At 44.2% G+C, this 23,609-nt stretch overlaps 1 protein-coding gene across 1 annotated transcript in view; it reads right to left on the bottom strand.

Moving 5' to 3' along the window:
• Nucleotides 1-19,596: 19,596 nt before the first annotated feature.
• LRRC38 (leucine rich repeat containing 38) overlaps nt 19,597-23,609 on the bottom strand; it is an 84,234-nt gene continuing 80,221 nt past the window's right edge. The window contains exon 2 of the mRNA XM_088455756.1: nt 19,597-22,848. Within this exon, the coding sequence (XP_088311882.1) occupies nt 22,613-22,848 (236 nt within the window). The 3' untranslated portion in view covers nt 19,597-22,612. The remainder of the gene's footprint in view (nt 22,849-23,609) is intronic.

The following is a 23,609-nucleotide window of genomic DNA, read 5'->3' as shown; positions in this document are numbered from 1 at the left end:
TCAAGGGTTTCTGTGTAGCACCTCACCAGCCGACGTGGGACATTGGAGAGGTAAGTATTTGGAAGTATGGGTGCAGGGTGTGCGGTGTGGGCCCCCCTGGACCCAGGAGCCCGTATTCCCCGCATACCCTGCACCCATTATAGATACGCCCCTGCATCCATGGTGTCGGAATATGCAACCAGGGTTTGTGCTTAAAAAAAATAATAAAGAGAAGGTGAGTGAGGTTCACTGGGGAGGTGAGTTAACACTCTCCCTCTTTGGGAACTGCTTTGATATAACTGATTTGTATATATTCATACATACATCATGCCAGTAATTGGCCCTCCCTTGTCTCGATAATGGGCGAAGCAGGGCCATGCATTAAAAGATTGTTCCCCACAAGGATCATACATCTGCTCCCTTGTCTTTTCCTGGAACTAGGATCATATTTCATTGGAACTCTCACTGTATCCACCAGGAATCTCTTCCATCACTAGGTTTTCCAGATTGTCACATTTTCCTTCAGGAATATAAACAAATACTTTATACCCACAAATTGTGCGGTGTTTTACACAATGAGGAAAATTTACTATCCGTAGGGTTTACAAAGCTGATGATGATCAGAGTCTAAAGACCACTCAATCTATGAAATTATCTAGCCTATGAATTAGCCACTCTAGGAGGCAACAGAGACCTTGTGACTTTAGCAGATGACTATTCAAGATATACAGTCGCTTATTTAATGAAGGCCATATATGAAGAATTAGACACATTACAATGCTATGTAGCAATGACAAATAACAAGTTTCAGTAAAATCCAATCACAATTTAGAAGTGTCAATGGATGTGAATTTACTTGACACAAAATAGAAAATGTCACACCTTGACTAAAGCTGTATAACTCATGAATGGCAAGGACGAAGGAGCAGCCTTGATAATAGGTTCATGTGGAGCGAGAGAACAACTGTGGAGACTCCGGCGGTACTCAAGGAACCGGGATCCAGAGGAGCAGCAGTGGAAGGCAGATTCAGGAGACACACTTTGTCAACAAGGAGTCGGAGGAATATGAGGCAGGACGTGGCACGACCAGAGTTGTGGATACAAGCTGGAACTGCGGGCAAGCACTGAACAAATGGGAGCACAGAGAACTAGCTCACAGCATATACAGTGATAGACGTTGCACTGGCAACTAAAGGACTTCCTGACAGTCCTTAAGTACCACCAGATAGTGCAGGATTGGCTTCTAGAACTCCCAGGGCATGCTGCAACTGGATTTGCCCAACCAGTCACCTAACCCGAATCCAAGATGGCGGCGCCCATCAGACTACAGTGCGGAAGCACTGCCAGCCTCACCCCTTCTCACCTGCCTCCTGATGGATGTCCTCAACCTCCGGAGCCTCACTGTGCCCAGCGCTGATCTCCAGAAGCCTGCACCCCTGCTGGAAGACCCCCGCCAGAGCGCCCGGACCGGTTAGAACCGTAGTCTCCGCAGCCTCTCAGCCCCGATCGTGAGAGAAAACTTCTCAAAATATACCAGCAAAGAACATAAAAAGCCGGTTCCATATATACCAGAGAAAAAGGGGGTAGCTGAAAGAAATAATAGAACCCTGATTAAAATGATCAGATGCATCCTTCTGTATATTTTCTGAAAAATACCAAGGTAAACCAACAATGAAAGTTACTCATTTATTTTTTATCTATTCACCAAAATAGTGGATAATATTCCTTTTGAACATTGATATGGTATGAAACCTAGGGGCAAATTTACTATCCTACGGGATTATAAACCACACTTATTTACCATTAATTACTATTGCCCTTAGAAATCCATCTGTCAAAGCCCCTGATCATTCTGGTGTTACTTTCCATGTTGTCACGTAATATATAAGTCCCTTGCAATGCTGATGTTCATCTATAAACTTGGTATTCAAATCTTTAGTGTTAATTGTGCTTCATGTCTTTATTCCTGGGCATTGATCAATGCACTGTATGTGTCATGTAGACTGCACAGATGGATGGATACCATGACGTTACACTTTACATTCTCAATCATTGACCAGAGTTGTGCTACTGTCTACAGCATTCCATGGATATGCCTCTGCGTCACTAAACCATATTACCTGCATGTCTTCTATTTTGCCAAGTATCATGTGGTATAATTTCTGCAGCAGATACAGCTTACTGTTTAGATTGGATCTTTCATTCAGCTTCTGCAATTCATCCCACATGCCCTTTGTGGTAGTCTCATACTGACTTTTATGTGAAGGAGTGACATTAGAAAGATTGGAAAAAAGAGGTGTAAGGTACTAGGAAACAGAAGAATAGACTAAGCAGGCAGCACATGATTCTGAAGCACTGCACAGTGGTATAACGTGGAATGCTGGGCTTCAATACACGGAGGTACTGCAGGAATACTGGAGCACAACACACAGGTGTTTGATTAACCCTCTGGAGCACATCAGATGATGGTGCAACTTGGAATCCTGGAGTATAATTCACAGAAGCACTGCAAGAATGCTGGAGCAGGTGCACAGGATTTTTACTAGAACTCTGGTGCACCTTTAAATGCTGGATAGAAAGACATGGAGGTACATACTGGAACAGACACACAAGTGTCTCATTAGGACTCTGAAACCCAGTACACAGGATTGAAATGAAGACTGTTTCTGAAGAAATTGCACATGAATCAAAGAAATGCATCAGCAGTTTGATTTCCATTGTAGCTTGATCAACACATCAGTTTTATTTTATCCCACTGGCCAGGTTATCCAAGAATCTTTGAACAGTGAAGATGTGAACAGGGAAATGTCTGCACTCCTATAAAATATGTCACAAGCTTAACATTGATATGCACCTTGCACTTTAAGCATTTATATGGACGCAATTAACAAGAAGATACACTGCGAATTCCCAGACGGGGATAATCTATGGTGTGAGTGCTGATATCTAAAGTAAAGGAGCCGAGTCTACTGCACGTGCAATATGGACCGCCCATCTTACAACAATGACCAGACGATATGTTTCCACTCTTTGTACTTTACTTTATTGCTTGGTTTATCTGGTGTAACATAGTGCTAGAAACTCATGGTAATTTCCTTTCTTTGAACATATATTATTACTACACTGAACTGGACTTTTGGACATAGATGGTGCTTGATTGTTTTTGGACAACCTGGTGTATGTACTTACAAAATACTACGGTGTAGAACTAAAGTGCATCAATATAGAATTCACTCCTTCTGCACAGCAGTCAGAATGGTTTCATAATGACACTGGTATGACAAATTAACTTTCACCAGTACAGTACTGTGTTACAGTGGAAAACATTGCAAAACAGGCAGCAGTCCATACGAGGACATTCTGGGTCCAGGATTGCTACAGTATCACAGGTTGCAGTCTCTCACACACAAGGACACACATTAGACTGCCTCATGGGGTACCTGCATTTCATCCCCTCCAACAAGGACTCCCTCTCTCTGTGTGCACCATCCCTTTCTCAGCAGGGACCTCCACAGTGTCCACACTGTAGCTCCCCAGGCCATATTGCCTCACTATGGGGCACTTATCAGGGAGCTCTACCAATACAAGAACTCCATCCTAATGGGGGATGCTTAAGTATGCCATGTGGCCTAATGTCACTCACCCATTGTCATCCTATAAGCGGAGCTTAGACCCGGCAAGTGCTGGGTGTTACATCTGAATAAAGAAAGGGTTTAATTATTTCCATACAGACAAGAGGCATGAGGGGGACATATATCAAGTCTTCTAAAGAGTGGATATTGGACAGGTGATGAAGCTGTCTATAGCAACCAATCAGCTTCTAGTTAGCATTTATTAAGTACATTCTATAAAATGATAGGTACAGAAGAAGATGATTGGTTGCTATGGGCAACTTCTCCACATCTCCACTTTTAAGAAGGCTTGATACATCTTCCCCACAGTCTTGGAGACTCATAGTTCAGTGAGAGAACTGGGAAATGCAGCCCTGGCACAAAATTATATATCAAAAATATAATTCGGAGTCAGAACAATGCTTAAGGGGCCTATCCATTAGAAGGCTTTTTGAACAATCTGACCAAAACCAGAAGGTTTTGGTCGGATTGTTCAGAAAGTCGTCTAATGGATAGCTGGAAGGACCAGTGATGTGCGAACACGCTGGGTCCTTGCCAACCCCGACTATCTGTGGAACATGCTGGTCAACCTGAAGATGATCATCAGGTTCCACATGTTCCCAGATAGGAGGTCGGTCTCCTACACTGAATGATGTTCAGTGAATGCCGTTCAGTACGGGTTCCGCACCCGGCGACCTGAAGGACTGAACACTAGATTTCAGTTTTTCAGGTCGCCTAATGGCTAGGCCCCTTAAGTTTGCTCCCCACCTTCATCTAAAAATCTTGCTGCAGCAGTGAAGTCTGTATTTTGCATCAGACATCTGTATATCAGGACTGAAACTTTGCCAGGTAAGAATTATTATTTTTTCCAAAAGTCACTTGTGAAGATATTTGATGGAGGAGGGGTGCACCAGCCCAAGTAGCAGTCCACCAGGACTCCACCTAATTGACAGACCCTCCTTGGGAAAATGTTTCCTAGATGGTGGTACAACTTTGAATAACATTATTGAGTTTCAATATACTTCAAATTAGAGATGTGAGCCGGACCATTATTGCTGGTTTTGGTACTAATTTGTCATCCGGTTTTGGCTTTGCCAAAACGCCATGACTGGTTTTGGTTTTGTATTATTTCTAAAAATTGACAAGAGAAGCTAAAATCACATAGTTTGGGCCTTTTTTGTTCCTAGACTATTATTAACCTCAATAACATTAATTGCCACTCATTTCCAGTCAATTTTGACCACCCCACAGCTCACAATATTGTTTTCATCCACTTTAGACTAAAGGCTGCAGTTAGCTGGTTAGTTACTAAGTGACAGAGCAGCGGAACAAAAACACGGCAGTTTATAGCTCATCTGTGAAACATTGCAACACAGCAGAAAAGAAAAGTGGTGCAATTGGTATTGTCCTTAGGCACTCCCACTCACCCTTACCCTGGGTATTAAAAAGGACATGCACAGTCTAACAAACCAAGCACTTCAGCAACAGAAACAGCCACTTTTGTGGCTAAAGTGCTTGGTTTGTTTGAGCCCCCACAAAACAGCTTAAGGCAGCTAATCTAACATCTCTACAGTGGCAAGATGTCATTGTCATTATCATCTTCATCCTCACCCTTATCAGTGTGTACATCATCCTCATACAATATTAATTCGTCCCCGCTGGAATCCACCATTACAGAAGTCTCTGTACTTTGATGTGATTGCCGGTAAAGGTCTTCCTCATGGAATTTTCCAGTTCATTTTGATAAACATCATCTCTGATTGTTGATAAGGGTCCCGGCTGTGCTGAAAAATCTTTCTGAGTTCACACTGGAGGGTGGGCAGCTTAAGAAATGCAAAGTTAGTTTGTAAAAGGGCCTCCAAATTACCTTTTTTTTTCCAGTACTCAAAGGGACACTGTGACATGTCTATTTGTACGGTGTCATGAAAATAATCCTACACCAGTCTTTGGATGGTGATCCTATCAGATGGAGTTAGAGGTAGAGGTGTCACTAGTTTTGGGCAATTCCAAAGGCTTTTATATGTACATGAATAATAACTGTACACTGGTACAGTGCGCCAGAACAGTACGAACAATAGAACAATATATTATATTATTTTTAAACTTGCAGCTCAACTCACCCTGGGGCAATGCAAAGGGATTTTATATGTACATGAATAATATATGCACAGGCGTACAGTGCGCCAAAACAGTACGAACAATAGAGCAATATATTGATTTATATTTAAATTTTCAGCACAACTCACACTGCGACAATTCAAAGGGCTTTTATTATTATATTGTGCATGTGAATAATAAACACACAGGGGTACAGTGCACCAGAACATTACAAACAATAGAATAATATATTATATTATTTTTAAATTTACAGCTCAACTCACACTGTGGCATTTCAAAGGGCTTTTATTATTATATTGTGATTGTGAATAATAAATGCAGAGGGGCACAGCACACACAGATTGTGCAAACTTAAAATAATATATTTTTTACTTTTTTTAATTTTTTCCTTTTTTTAACTTTTAATTAACTTTTAAGATTTTTTTTTTACTTTTTTCGCAACTGAAAAGTGACAATACACACTGTAGTGCTGCTTGTGAACACACAGCCACTTTTGATGGACACAGCACAGCCAATTTAACCAGCAGGGTACAGCACAGCATTCTAGCAGCATGTCTAGTATACACTATACACAGAACAGCCACTAGTTTGTTATGAGCCTGAACACAACACAGCCTTTAACCAGCAGAGTACAATGCAGCACTCAGCAATGTGTCTTGTATACACTATACACAGCACAGCCACTTGATACGAGTCTGGCACAGCACAGTCAATTTAACCAGCAGAGTACAGCACAGCACACAGCAGCGTGCCTTGTATACACTGTACATAGCACAGGCACTTTTTATGAGTCTGAACTCAACACAGCCAATTTAGCCAGTAGAGTACAGCACAGCAAACAGCAGTATGCCTTTATACTCTATACATGGTATGTACAGTAGTCAGGAAGCCGATTGTCAAATCCCGGCATGGGACTAATGATAAGCGTCGAAATCCAGACACCTATCACTATCCACCCGCCAAAATCCTGATGCCCGGCATACCGAACAAAGGCAAGCCAGGCGTCGGGACCTCTTAGCTGCCCAAGGGGGGGTTAGGTTTAGGGACTCCCGGGGGGACTTAGGGTTAGGCACCCCCCTGGGAGGATTAGGCCAGTGGAATGGGGGGTTAGGGTTAGGCACCCCCAGGGGGAGTTTAGGGTTAGGCACCCCCCGGGAGGGTTAGGTTCAGGGTGCAGGAAGGGGGGTCAGGTTTTGGGACCCCTAGGGGAGGTTAGAGTTAGGCGGTACGGGGGAGGTTAGGGTTAGGCACCTCTAAGGGAGGGTTAGGGATGGGGAAAGTGGTAGAGATAGTCTACTTACCTCTGCAGTCGGGATCGTCTCCCATCGGGCTGCCGGCATCGGGATTTCAACTGCCGGCCTCATGTCCAGCGGTCATACATACGATCCCCTTTACCCAGCACAGCCACTTGTTTGTTATGAGTCTAGACACAGCACTGCTATTTTAACCAGCAGAGTACATTGCAGGATTCAGCAGCGTGTCTGAGAACAGAGTGAAATGGCGCAGAGTGGGGTCTTTATATAGAATCCAGAACCCACGAAAATCCGACGCCGAGAGGATTATATTTTGCCTCATTTTGGAATCCGAGTATGGCGGAAATACCCGAGCCGTGGCTCGGATTGACTCAGATCCCGGAAGTTCAGGATTTAAGGAAATCTTAATTTTTTTTACCATTTTAAAGATAGATGGAGGTATATTTACGAAGCAGTGGCTCTTGCAACAACTTTAACCTCAAAATTTAAAGCAGCACTAATTTTAAGTTCAAAACACTCTAGGCTTTACATCTAAAAATAGTGCCGCTTTAAAGTTTGAGAAGTAGCGGCTCGCAAAAGCTGCTAGTTTGTAAATATGTTAATTTTCACCAGCTTTTGTAGAAATTAAGTGATGATGAATAGAGCCCTAAATAGTGAAATTTAAATGTTATTTTGGTCAGCTCAGAAGAACATCTCCCAAATTTGTATTGTCTTAGAATCTGCCATGGCCTTTAATGCTGACTCATATTAACATCAAGATGTCAAATCACGTACAAATCTTCAGAACGTCCAGTATACTCCACATTGGCTTCTGAAAAATGACTTTAGTCCTGCAGCGGTGTTGGAACAGCAAGCACAGAGGTTCTTCGCTCTGTAGCTGTCAGGTTGTGTTAATGAACTAAAGTATAATATTGACCAGGACACTGGTGATATTTTTGTTACTCATTTCGGTATTTGTGAATAAGCCCTGGAGTCATGTTACTAGCAAATAAATTGCACAATTCATTAAAAAAAATCAGATGCATTTCTAATATCATCATTACACAAGTTTTAACAAATTATAGATAATTATGATGTGCCTTTCTCAGTTATGTCATATTGAATTGAGTTTACCAGGATAAAAGAAACAATATTTTATTTATCATATACAGGGGCGCCGAGAGGGGGGTGGAGCGGGTACAGATTACCCGGGCCCGGGCTTCCTGAGGGGCCCGGCGGGGGCCCAGGTCCGGCGCCGCTCCCCCCCCCTCACAGCAGCCCAGCACACAGCGTGTGCTGAGCTGCAGTGGAGACTGCTCGTGGCTGCTCTCCTATGCCTGTGGGGGGGGAGCGATCACACTGATCGCGCCCCCCTGGCTTTGAGCAGGGCTGAGGGGGCTCAGAGCGCCCCCCTCCCCAGCGCGTAGCGCCGCTGAAAATCTTTATTTATCCGTTTTTCCGGGAAGGGGGCGTGGCCACGCCTCCCGCAATTAGGCCACACCCCCTATTACCCCGGCCCGCCGCGGCTCTCAGCGGGCCTGATCATATATATTGTAATTATAAACTTATTTGTTCTAAAGACATTTTGCGAGGTGCACCTGTATTCTACTCTTGTGGAGACTGCAATCTTAATACACAGGGCCAGATTAGCAATGGGGTGGATGGAGCTACAGCTCCAGGCCTCCACATAAAAATAGGCCCATTGTCATGACAACATGATGTTGACTGGCCATCTGCTCTCCACACGGTCAGCCATAAATCATAAGTAGTAAAATTGAATTTCTATTTACCTCATAAAATTAAGCATTTTTTTCTTTTACATATTTAGAGAAACATTGGGTATAGGGGTGTACATGCCCACATGGCACTGGCCACACCCACACAGCACTGGTCACACCTCCTGTGCTTCTCATAAGTCATAATAGGCCCTTGGTCATTTTCAGCTCCAGGCCCATGTGGCCCTCAATATGGCCCTGTTAATGCACATTGATTCATCCTACAAAATGGCTGCCTCTTCAAGTGCCACTGATTACAGATGATAGGTTCAGTTTTGGGCCAATCTTATCATCAAGGGCCTGATTCAGAAATGGTGCAAACCCGATAATTTTGCAATTGAGTGATTATCGTGGTCTGCACATTCGTATGAGTCACACAGTGCATGCGTCAATTTGCGTTACCATCGGTGGTCGCAACAAGGATTTGGCTGCAGTGTGATTGACAGGCAGGGAGCATTTGGGTATGTAACTGGGGTGTGATGATTCAAACCCCAGTGTTTGTCGATCTATTTGGGGGCATGTTGCAGACTGTGATTGCGATCCCAAAGGCAGAAAACATGGCTGCGGCATCTCAGTTCCTGTGGCCATTCCGAGCAGGCATAGGGTTACTCAGAAGTTCAATATTCGCCTTATCTGCATTGTTGCTGCATCTTTGGAAAGCAGCAAGTTTGACCTCACATAAACAGATCAAAAGAACTCACCATGTTATATCTGTTTTTGATGTAAAATTTATATTTCAATAATAACTGGGAGCTTCCAAAATCATATAAATATACCTGAAGTCTATGTGCAGGTCTGATTTTAAAGTACCTAGGATGTATGGTTTTGGAGAAAATGTATATCTGACTAATAACTACAGAGAACAGTGCTAACGCGATACATACAGGGGTGCCGAGAGGGGGGGGCGGGTACTATTTATCCGGGGCTGGGCTTCCTGAGTGGCCTGGCAGGGGCCCGGGTCTGGTGCCGCCTCCCTCCCTTCTCCCACCCACACAGCAGCCCAGCACACAGCGTGTGTTGGGCTGCAGTGGGAGACTGCATGCGGCTGCTGATCAGCAGCTGCAGCAGTCTCCTATGCCTGTGGGGGGCACACTGATCGCTCCCTCCTCATGCTTTGCGCTGGGCTGAGGGGCTCACAGAACCCCCCTCCCCAGTGGGCAGCAGCACTGCAAAAGTGTTTATTTTTTAGCTCAAGGGGAAATGGCCACATCTCCCGTGATTAGGCCATGCCCCCTCATCACCTGGGCCCAGAAGGGCTCTCTACGCCCCTGGGTACATAGTATAAATGACTGTGGAATTCAAAAATAAAATGTATGACACATTTTAATAAAACAAATTAAAACTTCAGATAATAATAAATGCAGTAGATAAAATGTTTTATATGCAGCAGGTATGAAGGACAGTCTGTAGAATATTCAGACATATGGTACAGTATGTTTTTATGAGAAGTGGTCACTGTTCCATAGGTGTATGTAAAGAGGCAATATTAAGATTGATTGTAAATGATGTCCAGAAATGAAGATGGGAGAATAAGTTACCAGTTCTTCCTGGTAGATAGAGTCCCATAAGCAACGAAGATCCTTGGCAGATAATCGGCTCCTGTACTCTTCGGCTGTAGAATCTGGATCAATTAGTCCCAATGAGCAGGTGGTGGAATCCAATCCGTAATGACCAAATGTCTACATCCACCTTTGAAACAGGCAAATGATCTTGTCAGCTGTAAGGACTTTCCAGTTTCCAGATTACAAGTCCAACTTTATGGCAGGTTATGGCAGCTGGCAATGGTACAGAGAGAGGATTTAGCGATTTCAAAATACCTGGCCATTGGCCTGCCAGGTAAGTGCAGCCAAACCCCCAAGTTGGAGTATCCATGCCACCTCCAGGATGTACATATTCATGATATGGTCATGCTCCCCACTCAGTTGGTCATCCTCTTTCATTGTGCTCTTGGCAACAAGCACTGATAGTTAGGAGGTAGCTATATTAGGAATCCACTGTGGTTCTGGACAGATGTACTCTCTTTGAGACATTAATAGGGCAACTAAAAATGTTAAAAAAAGACTTTGGGAAGTTGTTTCAATTCTTCTAAAGAGGACAAGTCGAGAAGTTGCCCATAGCAACCAATCAACTTCTACCTATCATTTATCAGTTACACTCTATAAAATGATAGCCAGAACACTTTTAGAGACTGTTAAGCTATGGAGATGGAGCAGCTTACTATATTCTTGGGTTGCCGAAGGTTCCCTTCAGCAACTATTGCCCCATTGCACATACTGGAAATATTTGATAGGGATACATATATGATTTGTTGACAGTAGAATGCAGACACATTTGCAAAGTTATTTAAAGCATTTTAATCGTATTAGCATTACGATTTTAAGCATGATAGTAAAGCATACTTTTTAAAATTATGTCAGCACTGTTTAAATGCTTTAAATGACATTACAACCGTTTCAGCATTCTCCCGTCGACATTACTCTGTGGACAAATGTGGACTATTTAACTACATCGCATTTGATAACATTTGCACAAATGAAACCCCTAACCAGACACACATTTGCTCTAGTTTTCTCACTTGCTCATAGCAACCAATCAGATTCTACTTAACATTTATCTAGCACCTTCTAGAAGGTAATAGCTAGATTGGTTGCTATGGGCAACATCTCCACTTCTAAAAACTCTCACTTTAGTAAATATAGCCCTTTGTGTTTTTGCAAGGCAAGTAAAACACAATGTTTTATACAGTATGTCGATTAAATTAGGTCTTCGGTCATCAAACTGTATTGCTTGGTAATGTCAAATCAGAAATCTATTGTTTTATGATTATTGGATAGCAATGTTTATTATTTTCTTTATTAATAATATCTATTGATAGACGTATAACACAATAAAGATTCTCTATAAACAAGAGCAAAATAGTAACGATAATTTGCGTGAACCAAAGAACACATGGAAAAAGCCCTTCTACAGGGTTATAAATCTTCAACTTTCATAATTTGTTGTCACTCTGCACTGCATTTGTAAATTTTAATTTTACGGAATAAATAGAACTGGGGTAATAACAATTCTGCCATGTGGTGTGGTTGGCGTAAGACTGAGATCATTTAAGCCCAAACTCCTCTGGCGATGTGCGCAGAATGTCAGGCCCAAATGTGGAGTGAAGCAAAAAATTTTTTAAAAGTTTTAACATTTTTGCTCAAGTTTTTCTTTTTTTTTTTGTCCATTTATTTAACTGAACTTTTATTAAAAAACAAAAATGTAAAATTTAGTTTACTGTTTTATAATAAAGTCTAACATCAGCTATAATTTATTTTTTGGCCAACATTCCTAATTTCCAAAACCAGCAGAAATATGAGGAACAAGTGTTGAACAAACAACCATATACTGTACGTAGGTAAGAAAAACATTAAACTTCCTATCGACTGATGTCAGCCTACATTTCTACACCAGGTGAATACAGTAAAAAACATATCTGCAATAAAGACACAGAGACATATTGGTGGGGAAAATGGTCTGCTTTATTTCATTTATTGAAAGGAGGGAAAAAGTATGACAAGGAAGAAAGAACTATACTACACACAGCGTCACCATATTACCCAATTACTCCAATAAAAGGCTTATATGGGGGCCAACTGCCAGCCCGTCACCAACAATTCAAGGACTAGATAGGGTCCTTATCTGGTCCAATGGCCAGTCCATCATCAACAACTCAAGGAATAGATAGGGACCAATGGCCAGTCAATCATCAACAACTCAAGGACTAGATAGGGACCAATGGCCAGTCCATCATCAACAACTCAAGGACTAGATAGGGACCAATGGCTAGTCCATTACCAACAACTCAAGGGCTAGATAGGGGCCAATGGCCAGTCCATCACCAACAACTTCTCAAGGCTTAGATGGAGGCCAATTGCCAGCCCTTTGCCAACAACTCAAGGTAGCCAACCACCCACTGGGACCAGTTGTGTCGCTGACTCCAGTAGGGTAGAATAATCCTGAACCCGTATATTAGCAGGGAGAGAAACTCAAAACCTATAGTGACATAGCCACTGTTATTGTACTTCCTGCAAAACAATAAAGCCGACAACCACAATAAGTGTGTGTGTGTGTTAGGGGTGGGGGATGGGGTTTAGGAACTATCAGACACAAGAGACCTCCCAACCAGAAAATTACTATTATAAACCAGCAACTCAGCCCCAAAACTCCACCCTTTAACTGTAATAGGACTACACAAATCAGACCTTAGAAAGGGAACATCCTTGCATTTTTTTAACCCTTACACTTAAATGCTAGCTAGTGCCTCAAGAGAAATGTTCCTGGTGCAAAACACACATGAAAGTCTTTGAAAAAGTAATTTCTTCCAGAATAACTGTATTTGTGTACCATTTCATATACAGTATATACTGTACATTTGATGCAAATGTAAGTCTTCTTTCAAACAATAAACATTATAATTTCCAAACTTTTATATAATTTATTTACGAAATATTATCTTTTTAAAACTTGAGAGAGCAAAAGAACCTGACCTGAATGAGTTATATTTTTTAATTCACCACCCACTAAATATAAAAATAAAAGTGACTGAATGGCCGATATATCGCCCAGTGTGTACCCAGCTTATGGGAGGAGAGGTCAGGGTTAGGCACTAGGGGGAGGGTTAGGCTAAATCATACTTATTGATGCAGGATCAGACGGAAGTCATCCTGATGGCACCACTGGACCCAGAAGACATCACTGAGCCCGCCGAAACAGGTAAGTAATCACTAGACCATAAGGGACGTTTTATCGACATTCTAATCATGTCAACATTTCATCAGTCTCCAGATGATGAATGTCAACATGGACACAAGCATGTCGGCATGTTGACATACGACAATGTTGACAAAATATACCACACCTGTTTAAAATAACTCATCCCTTATTGCGCCAGCACTGACGGCTTGCTCCAGTCACTGCCTATGATAGAAAACCAACGTAGCGTTGTTTGAAACCATAGTGCATGGAACCCCAATAGGAAGCAGAATATTGAGTAAAAACGAAATTTTAGCTTGTTACCATTTACAATACAGGTTGAGTCTCCCATATCCAAAATGCTTGGGACCAGGGGTAATTTGGATATCGGAATACTCCATATTTTGGAATATTTGCATACCATAATAAAATATCTGGGAATGGGACCCAAATCTAAATACAGAAGGCATTCATGTTTTATATGCACCTTATACACACAGCCTGTAGGTCATTTTATACATTTTCTAGAATTTTGTGGCTCAAAGTTTGTGTACATACATGAAATTTTTTTATGCTTCATATACACTATATATATATATATATATATATATATATATATAAATATAAGCGAGTATAGTTTTTGGCGCACAAGGGGCACTGCATAGGGGGGCTGTGCAGTGCCCCTTTTACAGTGCTCCCAGTAGTGGTCCCCCCTGTGCAGTGCCCCTTGTGACCCCAGTAGTAAGCCCCTTATATAGTGCCCCCAGTAGTAGTCCCCCTATACAGTGCCCCCAGTAGTGGTACCCCCTATGCAATGCCCCTTGTGCCCCCAGTAGTGGTTCCCCCTGTGCAGTGCCCCTTGTGCCCCCAGTAGTAAGCCCCTTATATATTGCCCACAGTAGTAGTCCCCCTATGCAGTGCCCCCAGTAGTGGTACCCCCTATGCAGTGCCCCTTATATAGTGCCCCCAGTAGTGGTCCTCCCCTGTGCAGTGTCCCTTGTGCCCCCAGTAGTAAGCCCCTTATATAGTGCCCCCAGTAGTAGTCCTCCCATGCAGTGCCCCAATAGTGGTACCCTTTATGCAGTGCCCTTTAAACAGTGGCCCTAGTTGTAGTCTCCCCCCTCTATGCAGTACCCCCAGTATTGCCCTTTATATAGTGCTCCCAGTAGTGGTCCCCCCCTTGTAGTGCCCCTAGTAGTAATCCCCCCTTTTGTAGTCTCCCCTTGTAGTAGTCCCCTCTATCCAGTGCCCCCAGTAGTAGCTCCCCTTGTAGTGCCCACAGTAGTAGCCCCCCTTGTAGTGCCCCCAGTATTAATCCCCCCCTTGTAGTGCCCTCAGTAGTAATCCCCCCTTGTAGTGCCCCCAGTAGTAATCCCCCCCTTGTATTGTCCCCAGTAGTAATCCCCCCTTGTAGTGTCCTCAGTAGTAATCCCCCCCTTGTAGTGTCTCCAGTAGTAATCCCCCTTGTAGTGCCCCCAGTATTAATCCCCCCCTTGTGGTGCCCTCAGTATTAATCCCCCCCTTGTAGTGCCCTCAGTAGTAATCCCCCCTTGTAGTGCCCCCAGTAGTAATCCCCCCCTTGTATTGTCCCCAGTAGTAATCCCCCCTTTAGTGCCCTCAGTAGTAATCCCCCCCTTGTAGTGTCCCCAGTAGTAATCCCCCCTTGTAGTGCCCCCAGTAGTAGTCCCCCCTTTGTAGTGCTCCCAGTAGTAGCCCCCCTTGTAGAGCCCCCAGTAGTAATCCCCCCTTGTAGCACTCCCAGTAGTAATCCCCCCTTGTAGTGCCCCCAGTAGTAGTCCCCCCCTTGTAGTGCCCCCAGTAGTAGTCCTCCCTTGTAGTGCTCCCAGTAGTAGTCCACCCTTTGTAGTGCTCCCAGTAGTAGCCCCCCCTTGTAGAGCACCCTGTAGTAATCCCCCCTTGTAGGACTCCTGGTAGTAATCCCCCCTTGAAGTGCCCCCAGTAGTAGTCCCCCCTTGTAGTGCTCCCAGTAGTAGCCCCCCCTTGTAGTGCCCCCAGTAGTAGTCCCCCCCTTGTAGTGCCCCCAGTAGTAGTCCTCCCTTGTAGTGCTCCCAGTAGTAGTCCACCCTTTGTAGTGCTCCCAGTAGTAGCCCCCCCTTGTAGAGCACCCTGTAGTAATCCCCCCTTGTAGGACTCCTGGTAGTAATCCCCCCTTGAAGTGCCCCCAGTAGTAGTCCCCCCCTTGTAGTGCTCCCAGTAGTAGCCCCCCCTTGTAGAGCCCCCAGTAGTAATCCCCCCTTGTAGTGTCGTAATAAAAATAAAAAAACACTTACCTGAAACCCCGCTCCTACTCCTGGTCCCGCCGCTGCTATCAGCTCCTCCGTCAGTCCTCCAGGCCGCTTTGCATCATGGGAGATACGTAATGACGTCATGACGTCTCTCCCATTACCCACTGCGGGAGCCGGTAGATGCCAACAAACACAAAGCAAACACACAGCCGCCGGCTGTTTGTCACTGTGTAGCGCTGACCGAACTCCGTCCGGTCAGCGCTACACACGCGGTGCAGCTGTGTCACAGAGACACAGACTGCCCGTGGCCCGCATGGTACGCAGCTGTGGTGCCCTCCACTATGTGGCGCCCTATGCAGCTGCGTACCATGCGTAATGGGAGAACCGGCCCTGCTTATACACAAAGCCTGAAGGTAATTTTATACAATATTTTTAATAATTTTGTGCTTTAAACAAAGTTTGTGTACATTGAACCATCAAAAAACAAAGGTTTTACTTTCTCAGTCATGCTCAAAAAATTCCGTATTTCAGAATATTTGGATATGGGAGATGCAACCGATAACTGGTATTGGCAGATCAAATAATCACCAAAACATACATGAAGTGGACTATTATAATTTTATTAATAAAGTACAACAAATATGTACAACATATTTGTGACAACAAAATAATAGGTACAAGAAACAAAAATTCACACCAGGTTGCATTGTGCAAAATAAATACATACAATACATTTGTGACACAATAGGGTATTAAAATAACAGGAGTCATAGTACAAAACATTTGTTATTTATAAATATTTATTTTTTATTATTGCACACATGGCACTAGAGTAATGACCAAGTCATTTCATTAGTTTTCTACTGAAATGGTCAATGCTGCATTTTATTTCACATATATTTATAACATAACATATTTTATTATTGATGGAAATCTGTCAGCAAAATGTAAGTATAATATATAAATGGATTAAACATACATTGACTTGCAATAAATAAGTGTGGCATGCAGGCCCGCCAAGTGCCGCGCTGGGCCCAGGTAAAAGGGGGATGTGGCCTAATCGCGGGAGGTGTGGCCACACCCCCTTTGGTAAAAATAATAATAAAAATAAACGTTTATCAGCGGCACTGCGTGCTGGGGAGGGGGGCGCTGTGAGCACCCTCAGCCTGGCGCATAATCAGTTGGGGGCGCGATCAGTTTGATCGATCCCCCCCACAGGCATAGGAGACTGCTGCAGCTGCTGCTTAGCAACCGTGAGCAGTCTCCCATTGCAGCCCAGCATACAGCAGAATGTGCTGGGCTGCTGTGATGTAAAAGGGAGGGGGGAGCGGTGCCAGACCCCCGCCGGGCCCCTAACGCAAGTCCGGGGGAACGGGTGATTAGTACCTGGTCCCCCCCCCCTCTCAGTGCCCCTTGTGGCATGTACATATTTCTGATTGGTTAATTAGTGCATGGCCTAATTTGAAGAGATGTGCAGTTCGGCTTTCCTGAAAAACTCAAAGTTTGGGGTTCAGAGTCGAATCGGATCCCATCTCGGATCACTTTCTGGGTTCCAAGTAGAACCGAGTCCCAACTTGAGTCTCCTGTAAATTCGGAACTCGGATTTAAAAACCGAATCTCGGGTTTTGGATTGCATGTAAACAGGCCTCTACTGATTTGTCCTGATTTTCAATCTGGATGTTGCAAGGTATGCTATTGGTTTTTTTGAAGCCCCTCTTTTGTATATTGTTATTAAGAACAATTAATTACAAACTGAGCTTACTATGAATATAAGTTCTGTAGCAGTATTGAGGTTAAGCAATAATTTTGCACAACATATTCAAGAAATTCCTTATGTATGGTGATCATCGAGTGTCAGTCGTGTATTCCAAGGAACAGTTTCAAAATGCCCCATGTGACACAGATAGCCAAGATCTAAGTACAAACAGACTTAGCAGGAAAGCATAAATACATCATGCCTCTGTAAGATCCCACCTACAGTATTAGCTATGTCAGTGATAGGTTACTTTTACATTTTTTAATACTGTAAGTAAAGTAGTCTTTGTTGTCCATCCTACATTGTATATTATAATAAATTCAAATGCTGATAAAAAATTGCAATGTAATGACAGTTGGTAAGAACTCGGACCCCTACCACCAATGTCAGTGATGCATGAGAGAGAGTGAGGGGATGGTTTTAGAGAGAGACAGTGGGAGAGAAAGGAGAGGTGGCAAGAAAGTGTAGAGGTGGGGAAGAGAGTGAAGAGCAGGTGTAGAGGAAGATGGGGATAAAGTGTCAGGAAGAGAGTAAAAGAGTGTGTGTGTTGGGGAGGGGGGAGAAGGAAAGAGATAGCGATAGAGAGACAGAGAGAAAAAAATAATAAATAAAAGCCAAACAATGCCGAGCATTACAGCTAGTATCTGAAATTAATTTAGTTGGTCTTCCAAAATATACGTTAGCTGTCTGCACACAATATGCCTACAATACATTAGCATTATTAAAGTATGTATTGATGAGTAGATTCCTGCAATGTAATTGTATGGTGAATGCTACTTTGCATTAAAAATATACAGAATCTAATGCAATGCTACTGGTCAAACCTTATACAGAGCACATAAAGGTTCTCAGAAGGTATTTTATTGTCAGCATGTGATCAGAGGTGTTTTTTGCATTCAGACATTGACAAAAGTTAGTAGAACTAGTCGAAACTAGTGTTTTAACAAATAAGACATTCCACATTTTCTAATGTTCTTGTAGTTATCAGAAATATTTTCCCCATAACTGATAAGAGCACATTTTGCATAAGTACAAAATGAAAGGAGTTGACTACTCTCAACTCTCAATAATCCCTCCTGAATAAAACATTCACAGAAATTAGGTGGTAATGTGCACCACCATTTTAAGTAACCCTGACTGCAAAATGAATTGCTCTAGATGACTAATTTGTTTTTAAATTCTTCTACTTTGAGAGAAATATGTGTAATGCTATTATATTCTGTCTTAAAAACACAACTATAATATACTGTATATAGTGATATTTAAGTGTAACACTTCTGACATGACCTACTGGGAATCAGTATGAGATGCCGGTGCTCGGGATCCCAGTTGTTAGAATCCCGATGCTGGCATCTCCAAAGGGTTAACATACCAACACTTATTGGGCAGTATGCTAACCTTTTCCCCTCTCAATACCCAAACCTCTCTTTGGTGCCTAACCCTAACCTCCCCCCTAGTGCCTAAACCTAACCTCCCCCTCCCCGGAGCCTAACCCTCCCCCCTTAGTGCCTAACCCCAGGCCCCGGTAATAGGTGGCGTGGCCTAATAGCGGGAGGCGTGGCCACGCCCCCTTGCCGATAGAAAAAAAAAAGATTTGCAGCGCCGCGCTGGGGAGGGGGGGGGGGGTGCTGTGAGCCCCCTCAGCCCGGCGCAAAGCCAGCGGGGGCACGATCAGTGTGATCGCTCCCCCGCACAGGCATAGGAGACTGCTGTGGCTGCTCCTCAGCAGCCACGAGCAGTCTCCAACTGCAGCTCAGCACACGCTGTGTGCTGGGCTGCTGTGAGGGGGGGGCGGACCCGGGCCCCCGCCAGGCCCCTCAGAAAGCCCGGGTAATCTGTACCCGCTCCCCTGCCTAACCCTATCCCTCCCCCTAATGCCTAACCCTGCACCCTAACCCCCCCTAACACCCTGATACTTACCTTCAGTATCCCGGCGGTCGGGATGACAGCACCAGGCTTCTGACCGGCATTGGGATTCCGACGCCGGTAATAGGAGCATTAGCATCCAGACTGCCGGGATGTCGAACACATACTGACCTATCCTGTAGCAATCAGACACTTACTGTAGACTCATTTTCAAGTGTACTATCTAAATCAGGGGTCTTCAAACTTGGCCCTCCAGATGCTGTGGAACTACACATCCCAGCATGCACTGCACATAGTTTTAGCATGCTGTTACATCAAAAAGGTGGCAGTGCATGCTGGGATGTGTAGATCCACAGCAGCTGGAGGGCCAAGTTTGAAGACCCCTGATCTAAACTGTAGTTAATCGGTTGATATAGCACCACTTCCCTATTCACCAGTTATCTGACAAATCATTAATGCACGGGACACTAACCGCAAAACTTAATTTGTGTTGTGTGCCAGAAGGTAAAAGTGAAATACTGTGTTTTATGCTCTACAGTATATTTAGGTAAAGATAATTCTGTGGGAGTTGTGTGATGCCAAACATCATGGCGGACCATCCCCAATCTCCCCATATATATTTACAAATTCTTTTATTTTCTGGTTGTTGGAGGAAGGTGGGGGGTTTTGGTGCAAATGCTAAAATTAAATTTGGTAGACAGTTTTTCTGAACATTTATTGATATTAAGAAAGCGACCTTCTTCTTACAGCAAATACTTTAGCAATGGTGGTGTTTATTTTTGGATCACTGGATAGTCAGCAGAGCATATTAAGACGTGTTGGAGACTCAAACTTTGAGGGTTGGCCAGGGACCAACAAAGCCCTAATTCTCCACTAGAGGCAGTGTATTTGTCGGAATCAGTATTTAGAACTAGGCCAATTGCACCTAGTGGTGGCAGCTATTTTGCTACACAGTTCATGGGTCAAACCTTTCCTAACCTCACAAGTGATAAAATAACTAAAGGAAAAACAGAAATAATTTAATTTATATTTGTGGAGGAGAAAATATGTGAGAGATCTATCAAACCTTCTAAAAATGAAAAGAGTAGGTGTCATGCATAGCAACCAATCAGATTATAGCTATCATTTTCTGGAATGTATTACATAAATGATAGCTAGAATCTGGTTGGTTGATATGGGAAACATTTTTAGAAGGTCTGTTAAATTTCTCCATATATCCTGCTCTGCAGCAATACTGTCCTGTGTAAATGGAGTAGAAATAGGGCATTATAGCAGCAAAGGTCATGTACCTACAGGCCCCAACTATGTTGTCATTTCAGGCCTGTACTTAGGACCATCAGCAGCACCAGGAGTAATAGTTTTGGTTTAGAGGTGCACACTAACTGTACGCAATACTGATATTCACACAGTCGGCCGATGTTGGAAGTACCGCGCATGCGTCTGAGTCGAGTTGCACGGTGCATGCATCCCGATGGTTACCGCCGGAAAACACTGAACGAATTTGAACGCAAGAGCCATGGATATGAGTGGGCGTTGCTGGGAGGTAAGAGGGGCGTGGTTAGACAGAAGCGGGTGTGTCGCTGACTGCAACTGCGTCTAAAGACTCATACACAGGACACCATGGACCTTATTCAGAGTCGGTCGCGAGCGCTGAGCGCTCACAACCGACTCGATGTTGGTCCACAGGGCATGCGCATGACGGAGACTGCTCCGTCGTGCGCATGCGCGAGCCCCCGCTAATGACGGATCACCCGTCGTTAGCGGGCTCGAAGCAGACGGAGCGAGCTGTCGATGTTGATTGACAGCTCGCTCCGTTTGCTGGGCGGGCCGGGGGCGTGCCCGGCCAAACGGAGGCGTTCCTTTCAGAACGCTTGCCGTTTTGTGGGCGTCCCCACTGACATAATCTCTGTTTGAGCAGGAAGCTCCCTGGGGCTTAAGTTTGACAAGACCCTACCCTAGGGTCTCGTCGTAAGCCCCGATGGTCGCGATGGTCTTGACCATCGCGACCATCTCCCTTAGCAGTCGTTAGAGCTGTGGGTGTTAACCCACAGCCTAACGACCGACATGGAGGCGGCCGTTCAGGATGCAAGCGGCCGCCCTGTTTCTGAGCGACTGCTTGCATCCTACGACCGCCTCTGAATGAGGCCCCATGTCCGGATTGAGAAATTGTATCTGCCATTGGGCTGGTGCAAACTTAAATGGTGCGACCCATGGTGCAGTGATGGTGCGCCTAAGATGGATTAGCGCCGCTGCTGGTAGGCGTCTCAGTAGGAAGATCATCGGTCATGGCATTAGCATACAGTCGCAGACACAGCTGTGGAAAACGAAGCAGCAGTACCTAAGTGCTCCTCAATCAGGCCCTTTATTTCAAATGCTATTTTTCAGTGTAATACAACTTTATTTAAAGCATACTTGCCTACTCTCCCAGGAAGGTCGGGAGCCTCCTGAAAATCGAGTGGCGCTCCTAGCCCCCCAAAAGGTGGGCAAGTTTCCCGGGTCGGCGCCACAACCCCCCTCACCCAACTACCGCTGGCGTCAGCTCCGTCTTGTAAGTGCCTAAGTGGGAGGTCTGGGGGAGCCGATGATGCGATCGCGTCATCGTGTCTCCACCCCCAGCTACACAATGCTGGTAATCTTGGCATCGTGTGGTGGTGGGAGCATGGCTGTGATGACTCGATCGCAGAGCCATGCCCCCATCCGCCCCAAAATTAGCGTCACGCCCCCCTGCTGTGCAGATATGGCTGCTTCCTCCCGGAGGAGGCAGCTGCATTGTCAGCATGTATGATTTAAGGTGATTATCCACTTTCTGATACCTTTCATCCTAGCTTCCTTCTGGGTCTTTTATCTTCAGAAAGTGCTATATTTTAATTTCCATCGGATTCTGCACAATGCTCTTCTCGGGATACAGTGGTATGGAATGCAGAGGCCTAAGCTGAGCCGCGTCACATCCTAAGTCAATATAAATAAGATAACTCTGCCTAGTTATAAATTAAATGAAGCTGGAAAGCACAGACGGAAGCCATGACCATAAAGTGACATATTTAGTAGAAGTTATCCGGAGGTGGAACTCTCTATTAAGCTTTTTTTCAAAATGGGTGTAGTCTTTGTTGCCAGAAGTATATAAATAAGGGAAAACCTATGCAAGTATACAGCAGCTGTTTCTTGAGTACATTACACTACAAGCTTTGGGGTGTTATAAAACAACACAATTATTTCTCATACAGGAACGGTAGATACACATGGTGCAGCTACACAGTGTCCACATCACCAGCAGATGCTTGTGTCGGAGCCGTCGTTCTTATTCTTCCTCCTCATCCTCATCCTTGCTTGGGGCACATCTTTGGAAACAATGCACAGTGGTAGCCAGGAAGAAGCTAGAAAAAATGGCAGCGATGGATACGGCAACTCCGGAAAAGATAATGATTAAAAAGTCTGTCAGTGACAAACTGAATTTGCATTCGCTGAAGCTGATGTCTGACAGTTCGTGTAAGAAAATCTTTCGGTCCTCTAAGGAGCACTGAATTTCCTCCACACCTGTGGAAAGGAAAAAAAGTGGAGGAAACAGAGTCAGCTTTACATAACTCGGCGGAATAAACATGACATAATTTTTGTTAAAGAATGTGGAGCATTAGACGATAAATCTATTATACTATACACTATATCATTGATTCCTGCCTTTCCCCGCACTGCCCCTGGCAGGGGAAATCATTACAAAGCACATCATAAAATGCCTTGGATTTGCACCAGTGCACCTAATGGTCTGCCCAGTGTGAATCCTGCTGCATGCCGATTCTTCCTGTGCACCATTGATGGTGCATCCGTGATTTACATTGATAGCGATAAACCATTGCTAATAGCCTTCAATGGCTTACACCATTGATGAATGTCCGTGCTTGTGACACTAGGCGCGGTCCAATCAGGGAAGATGGGCTGGAGGCTAAGAGGCATTACAGGGGAGCAGAGCTATGCAGCATGTCCCATGTATCATGACAAATCTCAAACCATTGTCATACTCTCTGCCATTGATGGTGGAAACCATTGGATCTCTGTCATCGATGGCAAAACGCTTAGCCATCAGTGGCAAACCATCAATGGTTGCTACCCATCGATGGCCAATGGCCATCCCAGAGCATAAGGCCGGCGCCGGTTTAAATTTACCATGGTCCGGACTGGCTTCGGCTACTACAGGCAGCTCAGAAAGCAGGGAAGAGAAAAGAGAGAGAGCGAGAGGGGCCTATTCATCATCACTTAGTTTTTACAAAAGCAGGTGAAAATTAACATTTTCACCTGCAACT

The sequence above is a fragment of the Taudactylus pleione genome, unplaced genomic scaffold, assembly GCF_031769625.1.
Source record: "Taudactylus pleione unplaced genomic scaffold, aTauple2 ptg000671l, whole genome shotgun sequence".
NCBI classification, from domain to species: domain Eukaryota; kingdom Metazoa; phylum Chordata; class Amphibia; order Anura; family Myobatrachidae; genus Taudactylus; species Taudactylus pleione.
This window is presented reverse-complemented; position numbering and strand designations above follow the sequence as displayed.